Below are 17,247 nucleotides of genomic sequence, written 5' to 3' on the forward strand. Positions count from 1 at the left end.
GGGATCGCAGATCTCACGGTTTAAGGTCGTGGTTAGATTTATCTTAATTACTTTCTTGTAGTTGCGGATGCTTGCAAGGGGTATAATCACAAGTATGTATTAGTCCTAGGAAGGGCGGTACATTAGCATAGGTTCACTCACACAACACTTATCAAAACAATGAAGATTAATTAGCCGTATGTAGCGAAAGCACTAGACTAAAATCCCGTGTGTCCTCGAGAACGTTTGGTCATTATAAGTAAACAAACCGGCTTGTACTTTGTGCTAAAAAGGATTGGGCCACTCGCTGCAATTGTTACTCTCGCACTTTACTTACTCGTACTTTATTCATCTGTTACATCAAAACCCCCTGAATACTTGTCTGTGAGCATTTACAGTGAATCCTTCATCGAAACTGCTTGTCAACACCTTCTGCTCCTCGTTGAGATCGACATTCTTACTTATCTAAGATACTGCGATACACCCGTGATACGTCTCCGACGTATCGATAATTTCTTATGTTCCATGCCACATTATTGATGATATCTACATGTTTTGTACACATTATATGTCATATTTATGCGTTTTCCGGAACTAACCTATTGACGAGATGCCGAAGGGCCAGCTCTCGTTTCTCGCTCGTTTTTGGTTCCGTAAATCCTAGTAAGGAAATATTCTCGAATCGGACGAAATCAAGGCCCAAGCATCCTATTTTTCCACGAAGCTTCCGTAACACCCGAGAGTCGCCGGAGGGGGCCACTGGGCCCCTGCATGACAGGGCGGCGCGGCCTAGGGGGGCGCCCCCTAGTGTGTCACCGCCTCGTCGCCTCTCCGACTCCGCCTCTTCGCCTATAAAAAGGTCCCCGACCTAAAACACGATACGAAAAGCCACGTGCACGAGAAACCTTCCGGAGCCGCCGCCATCGCGAAGCCAAGATCCGGGGGACAGGAGTCTCTGTTCCGCACGCCGCCGGGACAGGGAAGTGCCCCCGAAGGCGTCTCCATCGACACCACCGCCATCTTCATCAACGCTCGCCGTCTCCCATGAGGAGGGAGTAGTTCTCCATCGAGGCTAAGGGATGTACCGGTAGCTATGTGGTTAATCTCTCTCCTATGTACTTCAATACAATAATCTCATGAGCTGCCTTACATGATTGAGATTCATATGATGATGCTTGCAATCTAGATGTCATTGTGCTAGTCAACTGGATTTTACTTATGTGATCTCCGGAGACTCCTTGTCCCACGTGTGTAAAGGTGACAGTGTGTGCACCGTGTGGGTCTCTTAGGCTATATTTCACATAATACTTATTCACTGTTATGAATGGCATAGTGAAGTGCTTATTTATATCCCTTTATGATTGCAATGTGTTTTGTATCACAATTTATCTCGTGTGCTACTCTAGTGATGTTATTAAAGTAGTTTATTCCTCCCGCACGGTGTAATGGTGACAAGTGTGTGCATCGTGTAGTACTTGGCGTAGGCTATGATTGTGATCTCTTGTAGATTATGAAGTTAACTATTGCTATGATGGTATTGATGTGATCTATGCCTCCTTTCGTAGTGTGAAGGTGACAGAGGTGCATGCTATGTTAGTACTTGGTTTGGTTATGTTGATCCGTCGTGCACTCTACGGTTATTTAAACATGAACATCGAATATTGTGGAGCTTGTTAACTCCGGCATTGAGGGTTCGTGTAATCCTACACAGCTAGTGGTGTTCATCATCCAACAAGAGAGTGTAGAGTCTAGCATCTATCTATTTATTCTGTTATGTGATCAATGTTGAGAGTGTCCACTAGTGAAAGTATGATCCCTAGGCCTTGTTCCTAAATACGCTACCGCTGCTTGTTTACTGTTTTACCGCATCCGTACTTCCCGCAATATTACCACCATCAACCGCACGCCAGCAAGCACTTTTCCGGCGCCGTTACTATCGCTCATATATATTCATACCACCTGTATTTCACTATCTCTTCGCCGAACTAGTGCACCTATTAGGTGTGTTGGGGACACAAGAGACTTCTTGCTTTGTGGTTGCAGGGTTGCATGAGAGGGATATCTTTGACCTCTTCCTCCCTGAGTTCGATAAACCTTGGGTAATCCACTTAAGGGAAACTTGCTGCTGTTCTACAAACCTCTGCTCTTGGAGGCCCAACACTGTCTACAAGAATAGAAGCACCCGTAGACATCAACCCCCTATACTTGTGGGTCATCAGAGACCTGTCGTCATCGGACTTGGGGGAGAACTTGGAGAATCCTTTGGAGAATGACTTGAACTTTTCCTTGCGGATAAGCCTTCCACCATGATCTTCTCTTCTCTCAAACATACAATCCGCGACAAAATGATTCTTATCGCCGCAATTGTAGCATGTTCTTCCCTTTTGCCCCTCCCTTGGGCTCTTGGAGAAACTTCTTGGAGAATCACGTGATCTTCTTGGTATTGTGCTTCGGGACTTGTTTCCATCCCAAAATTTCTTGGCGGCGAGAGCCATGTGCTCATGATAATTGATCTTGAGATCATTCGGTCCCCACTCAACGGGATCCTCATCGCTTTCACTAGCCTCATGAACCCTCATCTTGAATGCAAGGTTGGGCTTGCGGGAGTTGTGGGCGCGAGCAACAAGATCCTCCGCATTCTTCTTGGAGATGTCCAAAGCGATGACTTCGCTAAGAACTTCATCGGATGTCATAGCACGGAAGGAGGCGTTTTGGCGGATGGCCGTCAACTTCACTTCCTCATAAGGGAGGAGAGTGTTGTAGAACTTGCGCTTGATCCCATGGTCATCCACAAACGTTGCTCCAAGATCTTTCATTTGCACGGCAAGAGCGATAAGGCGCCAATACATTTCTTCGGGGGACTCTCCTTCAATCATGACGAAGTTGTCGGCCATGTTGTTCACTTCATCAAAACGAGAGCTTTGGATGCTTGCATTTCCGAGGAAGAGCTTCTCAAGTTTATCCCATGCTTCCTTGGTGGTCTTGAGCGAGCGGATATGAGCACGGTCCTTGGGCGTGATGGCCATATGTATCATGTTGATGGCGGTGGTGTTGAGTTGGTCATCCACCACTTCTCTTCTTGTCAAACTCTTTGGGTCTCGTGGTGAATAGCCCTCCTCGATGATACGCCAAAGCTCGGTTGATGCGCTGCGTACATGTGAACGCATTAAGAATTGCCAATTTTCAAAGTTGTTTGACTCAAGTAACGGTGGCGAACCATGCGACAAGATATGTGGCATAGGTATTGGAACATTTACGGTGTAATCACTTGGTGGTGGCACCTCATGATAACCCCCAGACGTTCCGCAACCGGTGTCTCATCCTTCCCCTTTGTTGAAGTGCCTGGTCTCCCCAATCCCTTCCTTTTGTGAATCTTTTGTCGCTTGCGCAACAAAATCAATAAGAGGAAAGGGGTTAGCTTTTGGCGGGGGATCCTCGGCACTTGCTTTAGGATCAACAATAGGGTTCGGTTTCTGAGCAACCAACTCCATCATCATCGCCTTCATTTGGTTAACGATGGATGACTCCAATTTCTTGAGGTCATCCAACGTAGCCGTTGTGGTATCGACGGGAGATGATGGAGCGGGTGGCACAAGGGAAGGTGACCCATTCGCCACACCCGCATCTTGTTCAGCCATTTCGTAGGCGGTAAAGCCCGAGCAAGAAAACCTTGCTCTGATACCACTTGAATGGATCGTAGTGAACAAGAGGGGGGGGGGAATGGCGCTACAGCAAGTTTTAGTCTTTTTCAATTTTTAGTGCAACAGAAGGTAAAGGTGATAACTTTAGTGATAGCGGTGATCCTACAATGATCCTAGGACAAGTGCAACTAGCAAAGGAATCAACAAGATAGTAAGAGTAAGGAGCGGGACAACCGGGGGCGCGGAGACGAGGCGAGGTTTGTTTCCCACAGTTCCTTCCACGATAGGAAGTACGTCTGCGTTGAGGAGGTGCTAGTCTCACAGAAGAGACTAGACGGACACACCACGAAGGAAGGCCTCACCTTCTTCCTCGAGAGAGCTCCACGAAGGTGCTCCCCCTTCTCCACTAAGGCACCGGTCGAGGCGGTGATTCCTTCACAAGGTTGGGGCGAGCTCCACACCACAAGGAGGCTCCCAACAACCCATGGAGCTAGTACAACACCAAGCTAGCCTCCATGGATGCACTTTCTCCAATGTCCCACAATAGGAACCCTAACACCAAGCTCCACTAAGGAATATCAAGGATTGGTGAAATCTCTCTTGGTAGAACTATAGATCGGGGTCTCCTCCACCATTCCTCAAAATTTGGGCAAGATTGGTTGGATGGTTGGGGAGGTCCTCAAGGATTAAGCTCAGCAACAATGGAGGAGAGAGAGGGAGGAGAGATAAAATCGTGTTGGGGAAGAAGGAGCCCTTAAATAGGCTCCTCCAAATCCAACCGTTATGTCCAAGTTTTTCCTAAGCGGTACTACCGCTTTTGGGAAGCGGTACTACCGCTCCGAGTTCGAATTCCCAGTATCTGGTCCACGTGGACGCAGAGCGGTACTACCGCTCGTGGTACCGTTCGAGGTACCGCAACAGGGTCCAAACCTTACTGGACTCGAAGCGGTACCAGAGCGGTACTGCCGTAACTAGTTTACGGTACCTGACCGGAGCGATACTACCGCTCTTGGTACCGCCGAGGTACCGCAACTCGTACTGTGGGACAATTTCAGCGCAGAACTCAGAGCGGTACCGTGGGGCGGTACCTATAGAGGTAGCGGTACTACCGCTACAGGTACCGGTGGTACCGGCCTGGCTAAAACTGGTTTTCTCCCCTTTTTCTCTCCAGCCATGTCACCTCGCGATACACACACAAAAGCGTAAAACCTATCAACTACGCTTCGGCCTTCTGATCTTGACGTGTCCAACGAGGTCACCGTGCACTTGCAAATCTAACAATGATACTCACGGCACACGGTGAGATTACTCAAGTGTTGTCATCAAACACAAAACTTGGAATTTAAACTTTGCTCTTACACCGTCAAAGGGGACAAACGACTCGGTCCCACAAGTTAGTATTTTTTTAAACTGAAAAGACAATTCCAAATGTTGGAATGTCTTGAAAACTTGCATGCGGTCGTAGTGTATGCATACTATTAAAGGGGAAAACGACTATGTACCACAAGTTATTATTATTTTACTAAAAAGACAATTCACTACGTTGGAATGCAGCGAAAACTTGCATGTGGTCGTAGTGTATGCATACATTGTAGTTTAGAGGTTGAAATAGCAAATCTCATACTCCCAAGTTTATGATATAGTTATAATCAAATATTCTCCGGTGTCCATCACATGGAAAAACCTCGAGGTTAACTTGTCCCAAATATTAGTGTATTGTAGTTTTAAAGGTAGTGGATTGTGCTTCCCTTTGATTTGGAAATAATCTTCTCAACATATAATCTACATCTACATCTACACTACTATTAAAAGAGCGAGAGCGGCAGATCCAAATCATCCCAGCCATCCAATCAACAAAATCACCGGTTCAGATTTAGGCTAAAACAGTGTTAGACGCCACCGTCACCTCCCACCATAATCAAATCACAAAACCGCGAACCATCAGATAAAATAAAATAAAAACCGCTATGCACGATCCTCCTCGCCCCCCACCCCCCACACGCCGCCGCACCGTGCACTCCACCCTCGCGCACTGGGCGCCCCCAAGCACGCCGCACACGCCGCCGCACGCTGCAGGCCACACCCCGCACGCCGCCCCCGCGCAAGCCGCCCTGAAAGACGCCGACACGCTGCAGCCTGCAGGTCGCCCCCAGGCGCCGCCGCCCACTGTAGGCCGCCCCCAAGCACGCAGACCTCAAGAACGCCACCGCACACACGCATGCTGACATGCTGCAGGCTGTCCCCAAGCACGCCGCCGCACACGCGCACGCCGCCGCCTACTGCAGGCCGCCGGGCTCATCCGAGGTCACCTCCCGTACGCCGCCGGCGCCCTGCCCTGTCCAACCTCGCGCTGGCCGACGCGATTTGACCTGCGCACTGCACGCCGCCATGGGTTGTTTTCGAGTCGCAAGGTTCGACTTCACCTCACTAATTTTCTGTTATTCTTCGATCTGTTCATTAGCTTAGAAGTTTTTGTTATAACGATAAAATAGTCAACATGAATTATGTTTCATAGATAACAGTCCTGCTAAATTGTGTATTCATTGTGTTACGGCAAGTAGCAGTCAGCACAGTATATTTGGCTATTAGCTTCTGAAAAGCAAGAATTCAACATTGATGAACATTCAGTAGCCTAACTTCGAATTAACTTAATATAGTTCTTCCTTATTGTAATGATGTTGACTATTTTTTGATGACCAGTGAATGCTTTCTGCAGTTTGACGATACCTCTACTACGGCCGTATCAGTGGCAGGTTTGTTCCTCTGTAGTGTTTAGATCTGAACTTCATAGCTAGGCAATGTTCACAGTTAACACTGCTGATACTTGCAGCATCAAATACAGGTTTTGCGAATTGACATACTGGATTTTTTTGGATGCACCTGTTCCATACATTTGTGAGTTTCCGAGATTTGAAATTATTTTGTTTCAGATAAATTAGAGAGGACAATGCAGAAATTGTAGTCATCTATTTTTAGCCTGCATACTTAGAAGGGAATCAGGCCATGTCCCTTTAAATAGGCAATGAAATTGGACTAAGGTCCCTGCCTATCTAAAGTGACGGGATCCAGTTCATGTCTATCCACTATCCATGCATGACTTTCTGGAGATAAATCAACTCATTGTGGATGTAGATTAAGTCTGCTCCATTCCCGCAAATTCCGCAACTGTGAGAATTCCTTTCTGCCTTGCGCCTACATTATTCAAGACTTGTCGGAGAAAAGTTATCTTGCACGAAATGCCCTATTTATGAATGCAGTCTCACAGTTTTGTTATAACTTCAACACCAAGATTCCTTATCTTAATTTCTCCCAGCAGATAACTTGTACTGTTATGTGCTCAGAGGAGACATCAGCATTAGGAATTCAGCCACGCATCCTGTTGCCTTCACAGTTATTGTCACTTAAGTTACATACGTGCCGCGGCGCCTAAGGTGACTCCTGTCTAGCCATTTTCTGTTATTCTAGAAAAAATAAAGATTGACATGGTTCCATGTAAACAAGCACGAGTTGCTAGCATCAGTATCTCTCCCAATATTCTAAAGGTGAATTGATTGAGCCATGATGCTCGATTACAACAGTTTATGTTAAGCTGAATCAGATTCTGGATTCCAATTTATACTAGCATAATTTTTGTTTGAGGAAATTAGCAAGGCTATTTTAGAGATAAATTTTAGCTTACTTGAAAGTCACATGGCACATAAAGCATGCAATGACAGGTTTACATTCTCATTCACTTTTTTTAATTCTTTCAAGTTTATAGTATAACATATTTATCAGATTTTGGAAATCACAATACTTATGAGATTTCTTTACATGGTTTTAGCCTTTTAGGTTGGTATGAATGGGTTGTCATCATGGCGCTACACAGGAATAAGGGCGTGTTTGGTTCTGAGCCAAAGTTAGCCCCACGAAAAATTGGTGCACCAATGCTATATGCTGGTTTGGTGGTTTAGTTGGATGCTCAAAACTTGGATAGCCCAGCCGAGTATGTAAGCGTGCAGTTAAATTTTTCACTGATCCCCAGGCGGACTGAGGGTGGACGACTGCTGCGCCAAAAAGTTGGTCAGACCAAAGATTTGGTATGGCTCTGTGGATTATACCAAATAGGCCCTAAGAGCCAACGACGAGGTGAGGAGGCAGAGGTATTGAGAATGGCTACTATGGTGGTGTGGTGCTGGTAGGAGCTTGTACTTTGTAGGATATCACAGATTAATGTTTGAACCCTACTACTAGGCAGTGCTTTCCCATGGATGGCACCAGTAGCGGTGGAATGGGGGAGTTCAATGCATTCTAGAAGATGTGTAGTTGCTGAAATGAAGATCGGTGTGGCATCAGTTTCTTCCTATCTTTCCCTGGTAAATAATACTACTAAGAACTAATCATTTATTTCATCTCGACGCAATTTCACAATTTATTTTCTTGTGCCATCTAAACTCCTGTCTGCAATTTATATCTACTTCAAATGCTAATTTCTTGCATGCTCTATATGTTTGTTTGGAAGTCAGTCATTTTAATCATGTGGACTCATTTTGTTCCACCGTATTGGTTAGATGACCTGTTCGAATTTTCTTTTGTTATAACAAATATCTTGGTGCATACCTGGTTTGATAATTTTTCAGCTAATTCCAGGAGCAATAATGGTTTGGGCGAAAATATGATTCCTTTGTATGAGTTGAACAGAAGCTTGCAGCAGAAAGTGTATTGACCATCTTGGAAGTAGATGTCGTACACCCCCGGGAGATTATGGAGGCGTGCAGTTGATCTGAGAGCTAAGTGAGTGATCGTTGAGGAGCAAGTCAATAAAGAAGATTCCTCTCTATTTTGTAGACTATTCCAGTAATACATATATTCTAATTATCCATACATGCACCTGCTATTAATTTAAATGCATACTATGTGAAGACTTTATCTGATTTCTCTCCAATAGTGCAATGGCAAACCATGTTCGGTTACCTGCTTCGCGGTTGTTTTGTGAATGGTGAAACTTAAAATTGTGCTGCCCGTTTTGTGTATGTCCTGCTGCCATTGTTATGTACACTCACGAGCTTTGTTAACACATATGTCTGTTAAGGTTGAAATTAGTATACATGCCACTTCATTTGTGCAGCCAGTGGTGCATGTCATTGTGTTGCTTTGCTTGGATAGCTGCATATACCTGTGATTTTTCATATGCCTCTGATTTCACACAAATGGATGCATGTATACATTGGATAGTTGTTTGGAATCATGTCGTGTGGAAATCAATGTTTTTATTATTTTGTGTCCTCAATTTTACATGGCTTCAAATAATTACAAATTCAATTATGTTAGTTTCATTTATATCAAAATAATATGTTATTTAACACGTGCATTGCACGTGCCCGATTACTAGTTAAACAAAAACTAGATTAAAATGTACATGTAAGAAAAACAACTACTCGTACAATGTACTTTTGTATCCTGTTAGGCCATGTACAATACAAGGTGCTTAGTTGTGTGGTTACAAAAAAATGAATTAGTGCTAGGAGGAACTAGACACTAAATGATACAGTAGAAGCGGGACCTTGGCGTGAGAATTCCAGAAATTCGTTCCAAATAGGATTCGAACTGTCGTTGGGGTGCGCAACTGCAACCCCAACCACTTAGCTAAACCGAACTTTTTGTTTAGCACATGTACTTATTTATATAGGAGAGGTGCCTAGTCAGGCATCTGCCAATTGTAAATAAGCACTAGTGTTTAGACAAAAAAGCTGGTATATTTTGCTAAGCATCTCTCTAAACCCATTGTACAAAAGAGGACCAATTTCGTGTGCAAAACTTGTCTGCTCTCTCCTTACTCCCACCTAGTCAACTGTCTCTTGGTATCTCCACACCCATGGACGAGGCGTCGTGGCGGCGGTCGTGGATAACAAGACGTAGTTCCGTAGACACCACCAGATCCAACGTAGATAGCTTATCCATCGTACGAGAGCATAATCTGGTGGTGCCAAGCTCATCATCCTCCTCCTCCCCCTCCTCCTCCTCCTCCTCCTCCTCCTCCTCCTCCTCTCCCCTTCGGCCAAATCTGGTGGTGTCGGCAGAAGGTGTCCGAAGAGAGGGAAACCGGGAGGAGAAGGTGCTCCGAGAAACGCTCGTTCAGAGAGAAGGCCTTAATGGCGCCTGGATGCGTGCGGGTGCGGCCTGGCGGTTCGATGTAGACGAGGGGTAGCTACCGCGGCCTGATTCCCCATCCCAGAGCCCTTCGATCCGCGGGCGGCACTGCCGTATCGGAACCATCCCTGCGCGGTAGTCCTTGTGGTACCGCCATCGTGCCGACGATCTAGGGTTAATCTGTTATTGTTTTATCATATGCATGGTGCTAGACAGTCTACATGTTAATGTTGTTAATGTTTAGTGTACTCATATCCGCGAAATATCTGGCAAACATTGAGCCTTTTTCTCTTACACTTGCAGTTCTACAAAAAAGGGGTTTGCTTTGCAAAGTTTCGAACTTGATTAATCTGTTTGAACTCTTTTGTATTTACATGTCGAGCTAGCCTATCCAAATGGTCATCGGCAGTCCGAAACGATCCGCGCGGATAGACAAACAGCCTGCGCATGCTCCAGTGGGGCGACCCAAACGGATCGACCCGTTCACTCCGCGTCCTAAATTTGGGAAACCGATCCGTTGACGCGGACGCTGCGCGGACATCGCGCGTGTTCGGCTGCGCGTGGCGTGAGCCCACTTGGAAGCGACCCGACAACAGAAGGTTGACCGTCTGCAGCGTTTGCCATCAAGGCCATCGTTGACCACTGCGCTCGCCGCCTCAACTCCTACATCAACATTGATGCCGATGGCGCTGGAAGCTGCGCTTGGCATCTCAGCTTCTGCGTCGGCATTGATGGCCAGCAGTACTTCGCGCCTCCTCCGTAGTACGCGCCTCCTCCTCCGCAGTACGCGCAACCAGCGGAGGTGCCTGCTTAGGCGTAGCAGCTGTGGACACCCCGCTCTTCGTCGACCTCATCTCCGGCAACGAAGAAGACAACGACGCCTGAATTTAGTTTAGGTTTTACTTTAAGTCTACGTAAATTATGTTTGAATCAATGGAATTTTAATTAATTTTCGCGCGCTTTTTAAAATTCTGTCTTTGTATTTGTTTTCTGTGCGTGGGCTAACTAGCCAGCGGACGGAATGGGTCGCGCCGCTGCGCCCACTATCCTAGCCGGTCGGACCACGAGACGCATCTTATCCGCGAGATGACCCAAACCGATTGAATCGGCCCGATGGAGATAATTCGAACGTCGGTTGTACGTGGCAGGCTGGAGGCAAATGCAAGTCAATCCATGGCGCACGATGTCCATTGCCAAGATCTCCAAAACTTTGCCACTCTGGCGAGCAACAAGCGGAGGTGATGAGAATGAGATGAGACAGAAAGAGAGTCAAAAGCTAAAAAAAGCAGCGAGGAATCTAGTGGTGTACCACCCTTCCTCCCTCCCCCTCCCTCCGTTTCCCCTTCCCCCCCTCCAAAATTTTTCACCTCCCACTGCGCGTCCACGACCGCCGAAGCTTCCAGACCCTTCTAGGGCCTCGCCCGCCGTCGCCGTTCCCTCCTCTCACGGCGAGGCTGCTTCGCGGAAGGCGGAGCTGCACTGGGGGGGACGGTGGGGTGCTAGGGTTTGTGTCCGTGTCCGGGCCGCGGCAGCCGGCGGCGCCCACGTAGGAGGATGCATATGATGCGGCGGCTCAAGAGCATCGCCTCAGGCCGCTCCTCCGTCTCCGATCCGGTGCGCATCCTCCTTCTCTCCCCCCCTCTCTCTCTCTCTGCCCCTACCCCCCGGTCAGCGATTCGCGTCTTGGCCGCTCGCGGGATGCTGCATTTGGTGTTAATGACCCGAAACCAACCCGCTGGTTCCTTTCCGCGGATCTTCTTAATCTCGCTCGACCAGCAGCATCCTTGGTTTGCTTGGTAGCTATTAGCATTTTTTTATAGGAAATGTATGGCCTGTTTCGCTGTCAGGTGGAAAATGCTTCAGTACGATGTTGGCATTCAGCTACTTGCGCTTGTTTGCTTCTGCTAATCATTTGTGAGGTTGGACAAAAATGATAACATTTTGCCACCAATGCTGCAGCACCGTGAAATGTATATTTCTTAATAAGCATCATTCATCTATTTTATAAGTTCATGAAGAGATTTGATGCTCCATTTCTGCCCTCATGTTTGTTCCGTACCATATACACTCTATTGGTTCTTCAGGCAAAAATAGTTTTCTGCATTGATTGGTCAGGAATTGTCGTACCATATAACTATTGCCTTTAGGCCCTTTTTGCTCATGTCCCATAGGGTAACCATGACCTGTGCAGCCTCAGAAGCCTTCTTGCGAACAAAAACTTCGTTGCACAAATTACAAAACATTGAAAAAGAGCAAGAGCATTTTGTTAAAAGACATTGGGCAGTGTAATTGTCGATTGGTGGAATTTTTTGATAGATGCAGTTTGTCGGTTGTTTTGGACTGCCAGAAAATGGCTTCCATTGTGGCAAGAAATATGGATTTCAGTGATTGCTTAATTGTAGTGGCATGTAGCCTCTCTATGTTTCTCAAGTTGCGAACATTCATATCCAAGTTATTGTTCTTACCAGGGTGGTGACTCTGGCTCAAAAAGGCCAAAGTTTGATCAGGATGGTACGGGAGATATTGTCGTCGAACCACATCTATCTAATGATAAACCTATGCGTCTAGACAAAGAGTCATCATCATCATCCTCTCATAGAGATGCTGAGGCAAGCACATCTACTAGTATGAATCCTGCTAAAACTGAAGAAACAGCTGCAGATCTTCCAGAAGGAATGAATGATATGAAAATAAGTGATGATAAAGTTGATGGCCATAATGATAAGGTTATTTTGCTTTCTCTGTTCATGGCTTGTTGATTTGACGCCATTTATTCTTTTGCTATTTGTGTGATGTTTTTTTTCCTGACTGTAGGACGCTGAAGGGGTTGCCGTTGATGGAAATGGAACAGAAGCAGGTCAGGTCATTGTGACAACGATAGGAGGTCAAAATGGGAAGCCAAAGCAGGTGATGCATTTTTCAATATCTTCACTACTCTCTCATACATGCTCTAGTGTCGGATACTTAATTCTTGGAAAACTTCTTATGTTCCATTGATGAAAATTAGTAATTTTGGGAACCCTTATCGATAAAATTCTGCATTATGGTGCCTTTTATAGGAATATGCGTAGTTGGTTTTCCTGTAGCCGTGTATTGTAGCATCAAACTATTCCCTGAGAATTCAACAGCCCGGTATTGATGATACTAATATATACTCTAATTGTTTTACAGAAGGTCTCGTACATGGCAGAACGTGTTGTTGGGACTGGTTCATTTGGTGTAGTATACCAGGTGTGTTAATAGGCCATCCTCACCCTCATACATCACTATACTTTCTCTTACTGAGTATATTCGTAATGCTGGGGCCATGAAGTCATTGATAATATCTTGTACAACAGGCCAAGTGCTTGGAAACTGGAGAGACTGTTGCCATTAAGAAGGTGCTGCAGGATAAGAGATACAAGAACAGAGAGCTCCAAACGATGCAATTACTTGACCATCCAAGTGTAGTTCAGCTAAAGCATCATTTCTTTTCGACAACAGAGAGGGGTGAAGTTTACCTAAACCTTGTGCTTGAATACGTCCCGGAGACAGTTTATCGTGTCGCCAAATACTATAATCGGATGAACCAGCGTGTACCCATACTATATGTTAAGTTGTATACGTATCAGGTTCGTGAAATGTTCCACTGCAGTGTATATATTCTTTCAGACAGTTAGTTTAGGTGATTCTCAAAAAGTTTTTGTTGTTCCATCTTTTCATAGATGTGCCGGGCCCTTGCATATATCCATCGTGTTGTTGGCGTATGCCATCGAGATATTAAGCCACAGAATCTATTGGTAAGTCTCCTTAGGCTTCTTTATTAGACACATCTTCTTGTTTGAACAGTGCAGCATCATTGCATGCTTGCAGGTTCTCTCATTCAATGAAGTGACCACCTACAGTATATGAAATATTATTTCATTATATCATAAGTAATGATCAACTTACTGCAACTGATCAATCTTTCAGGTCAATCCACATACACATCAACTTAAGCTTTGTGATTTTGGGAGTGCTAAAAAACTGGTATGCTCGAGTCAGTTACTTTCTTGGTATTGTGTTTTTACATGTATTGACAGCACACGATCCCATTTCAGGTCCCTGGAGAGCCAAACATCTCATACATTTGCTCGCGGTACTATAGGGCTCCTGAGCTAATATTTGGAGCTACAGAGTATACCACGGCAATTGACATCTGGTCTGTTGGTTGTGTACTAGCTGAGCTTCTGGTTGGTCAGGTATAGAATCTCATTCATTAGTTGAGGTTATACTTATTTGATCAATTCCACTTGATCCCTAAGGGGACGTAATTATAGAGTCTATTACTCTTGATTGCTTAAAGAACATTGGAGTTTCTAAACATTAGAATGTGATCAGCAACATCCAGAAGGCGCCCTATCATATCACTGAACATATTTAGATCTGCATAAATCAAGCTCTGTTAAAGTACACACATATCTTATCAAATTTATTTGACATTGTTTCATTTTAGAAGGCTAATACTTCAATGGAGAAAGTCAAATTGATAATTACTGTTCTGTTGGTAAACTCTTTTCTGTGCATGAGCTGGACTTTGTGTTCACTTCTCTTTTTTTCTCTCCTGAACATTGAAATGGCAGCCTCTGTTTCCTGGAGAAAGCGGTGTTGACCAATTGGTCGAAATAATAAAGGTCTGTATCTCCTGCCAAACCATTGAGTCCAGTATGTAGGTTCATAGAGTTAAATCAGTATTTCTTCTCCCAATTCTAGATTTTGGGTACCCCAACAAGAGAAGAAATCAGATGCATGAACCCGAACTACTCCGAATTCAAATTCCCTCAGATAAAAGCTCATCCCTGGCACAAGGTTGGTAGTCCTTCCAATGTTTGTTCTGTTAGCCTAGGCTGCTGTAATTTGCTTGCCTAATTTTCTTCTGCTGCAGCTTTTTGGTAAGCGCATGCCACCTGAAGCGGTTGATCTGGTGTCAAGGCTACTTCAGTACTCACCAAGTCTGCGCTGCACAGCTGTAAGAATGATTTTATGCTTGAGCCATTTGAACCAACCAATGAACATATCAGAACGGAATTACGGATGCATTGCTTGCTAACACTAAGTTCCTAACTCTCCTTCAGTTAAAATGCAATACCTTTTTGCTTCTAAGTTGTGGTGTTACCTTGGCATCTACGAATCATCACCCTACTAAATTGGGGATAAAGAAGAAAAATCCTTGAAGAATTGAGTACTGTTCTGACCACAAATTCCTGATTATACTTGCAGGTTGACGCTTGTGCCCATCCGTTCTTTGATGAACTGCGGGATCCCAAGACCTGCTTGCCAAATGGACGGTCATTACCACCATTGTTCAACTTCTCAGGAGCTGGTAAGTAGTAACTTGTAGTTCTTTCCGTGAAGGGAAACTAAAGCTGTGCAATTATTTTGAGAAGTAAAAAACTTCATTGTACTGCTGAGCTTTTCTAAACCCTTTTACATTACACAACAACTGTCATGGTGGGCTGCAGAGCTAGAAGGCCTCCCCGTTGAGCTACTCCACCGGATCATTCCTGAACATATGAGGAAGTGAAGAAGTGGCTGCAGGAACACTGTCTCTCTCCGTTAGTACGCAGCGATGTGTGGGCAAGACAGGGCAACACGCATCAGCGGGGTCATCTGGAGTGGACTCTCATCAACACGCATCAGCGCGGTCCTGCCCGGCGCTAGAGAAGGTCAACCGGGCCATGGCCCAGGGCCCACAACAGTGTGAGCCCTCTTTTTAAGTGTATGTGTTATGTCAGTTTGATGAAAGAATAGTACTCCATGTCACACTTTTCTAGCCTTTTCCCAGTGAAGCATGAAATTATTCAAAAGAAAAGTGAAGCATGAAATGATGATATCATGCTTCCGTGGACTTCATTGGCAGCAGGGTGTTCAGAGAAGTAATGTATGCACACTATTATCGATAGGGATTCAAATTCGAATCCCATAGCAGAGGCATTCATGGTTGCTACCCTTTGACTCACTAGCCCAGTTGCCGACAGATGCGTTTAAGACCCAGCATAAATATAGTGTTAGGATTGCTTCTATGCAAGTGCGATAGATACGACCAGATCTGTTATCGGCTCTATTTAAAACAAGAATCTGGTCTACTTACATGTGCCTATGATATGAGAGGATGCAGATTTCTTATCTGGCCAACCCCGATCTGGAGAAAGGGAAGAGGACAAGCGTAGTAGCTCACCGAAACCTCACCAGATAGCCGAGGATGGACGGCGCGTTCTTTGTCCTGGATACTTTACTTGCAAGGTTGGTGTCTTGGTGACAACAAATTGGCACGGCAGGAGGAGTGACGATGTTTTCTTGGCGTTAGTTAAGTGCATGTCAGGAGAAGACAACTATGTCGATGGTCCGTTTGAGTAAAGAATTTTCAGAAATTTTTGGAAGATTTTGATTTCAGGAAGGTGATTATTCTATTCGGTTCTATTGATTGATTGGTTCAAACCAGGGAGGCCCTACATGGAAATTCAGAACCATGGCACTGATGAAATGTAGGGCCTGGACCTCCATGTTGTTCTAACGGTGGAGATATTTCCCGATTTTATTAAGAAGCGCATTGGCAATTTGAAAGATGATGCAGGGTGTCACTCAGTTAGTCAGTTGTTAATAAAACCAGGATGGGTATGCTTACTTAAGAATCATCAGTGACAGTGCGACACTGACTCGTTGTAAACCATAACAAGTGACAGTGACTTGTTTAATCATCGAGGTGGTTGCTCACAGGCAGCAAGTGCCGTCTATCGGTCGATTTCATCAGAAACTTGTCCCGTGTCTCAGTTGGCTTTACTTCTCTCTGGCCCCATTCCATTGTACTGATACTATCTTCCGACGACAACGAGCCTGCCGTCCATATCAAAACATGTGATCTCCAGGCGCCCAACGCACAACCCACCAGCCCTAAGATATTGACCCCATATGTAAACGAAAACGACAGTGAACCCATCTTTGTTCCACGTTTGTATTTTTTTCATTTGAAGATTACAAAGTAGAACGCACTCCGGACATCGGTCATACACGAAGCACATGTTTGTGGGTTTTAGAAGGTTGGAGTGAATTCTTGTGAAATGGCGATAAAGGAGCATCTCCACCAGCGCCCCCCATAGTGAAGGTTGGAGTGAAAATAGGCTCACATCAGCGCTTCTCAAATCGGCGCCGTGAAAATTTTGGGCGTCAGAGCCGCCTGTCAGCCACACATCCCAAAAGTCGACGCCAACGGAGACTGGCGGGACCAACACGTCAGCGACACATTCAATTTTAACCTAATCATCGCCTACCTCGCGTCGGAAGTTATTGGCGCGCAGCGGCGGTACAGTTTTCGTAGACGCGCAACAAACCGTCTCGTCGCGTCTAGATCTCCGTGCCGGCGTTAATGAGCGCCACCGCTCCCCCGCCTCCCCCCGGCCTATAAAAAGGGCGCTCTCGCATCGTCCCTCCCACACAAACCCTAGCGCCTCTCTTCCCAACCCTAGCCGCCACCATCTCAAGA

At 45.5% G+C, this 17,247-nt stretch overlaps 1 protein-coding gene and 1 long non-coding RNA gene across 9 annotated transcripts; both read left to right on the forward strand.

Annotated features, from left to right (window-relative positions):
- The first annotated feature begins 5,944 nt into the window (after nt 1-5,944).
- Nucleotides 5,945-8,546, forward strand: LOC124708709. 8 transcript variants are annotated; one of them, XR_007005286.1, is made up of 5 exons: nt 5,945-6,031; nt 6,321-6,373; nt 6,451-7,762; nt 7,854-7,975; nt 8,250-8,546. It is a non-coding gene; the product is annotated as an uncharacterized LOC124708709 (long non-coding RNA). The 8 variants fall into 8 exon arrangements; XR_007005289.1 differs by having other exon boundaries at nt 6,451-7,748; XR_007005283.1 differs by having other exon boundaries at nt 6,451-7,051; nt 7,444-7,975.
- Nucleotides 8,547-10,903: 2,357 nt separating this feature from the next.
- Nucleotides 10,904-15,726, forward strand: LOC124706050 (shaggy-related protein kinase epsilon-like). The gene is made up of 13 exons (XM_047237714.1): nt 10,904-11,363; nt 12,218-12,475; nt 12,564-12,656; nt 12,921-12,980; nt 13,088-13,360; nt 13,454-13,528; nt 13,701-13,757; nt 13,829-13,969; nt 14,351-14,401; nt 14,481-14,576; nt 14,653-14,736; nt 14,988-15,090; nt 15,230-15,726. Exons 1-13 carry the CDS (start codon nt 11,304-11,306, stop codon nt 15,289-15,291), a joined length of 1,413 nt encoding a protein of 470 aa, XP_047093670.1. The 5' UTR covers nt 10,904-11,303; the 3' UTR covers nt 15,292-15,726.
- The last annotated feature ends 1,521 nt before the right edge of the window (nt 15,727-17,247 follow it).

The sequence above is a fragment of the Lolium rigidum genome, chromosome 4, assembly GCF_022539505.1.
Source record: "Lolium rigidum isolate FL_2022 chromosome 4, APGP_CSIRO_Lrig_0.1, whole genome shotgun sequence".
Taxonomy (NCBI): domain Eukaryota; kingdom Viridiplantae; phylum Streptophyta; class Magnoliopsida; order Poales; family Poaceae; genus Lolium; species Lolium rigidum.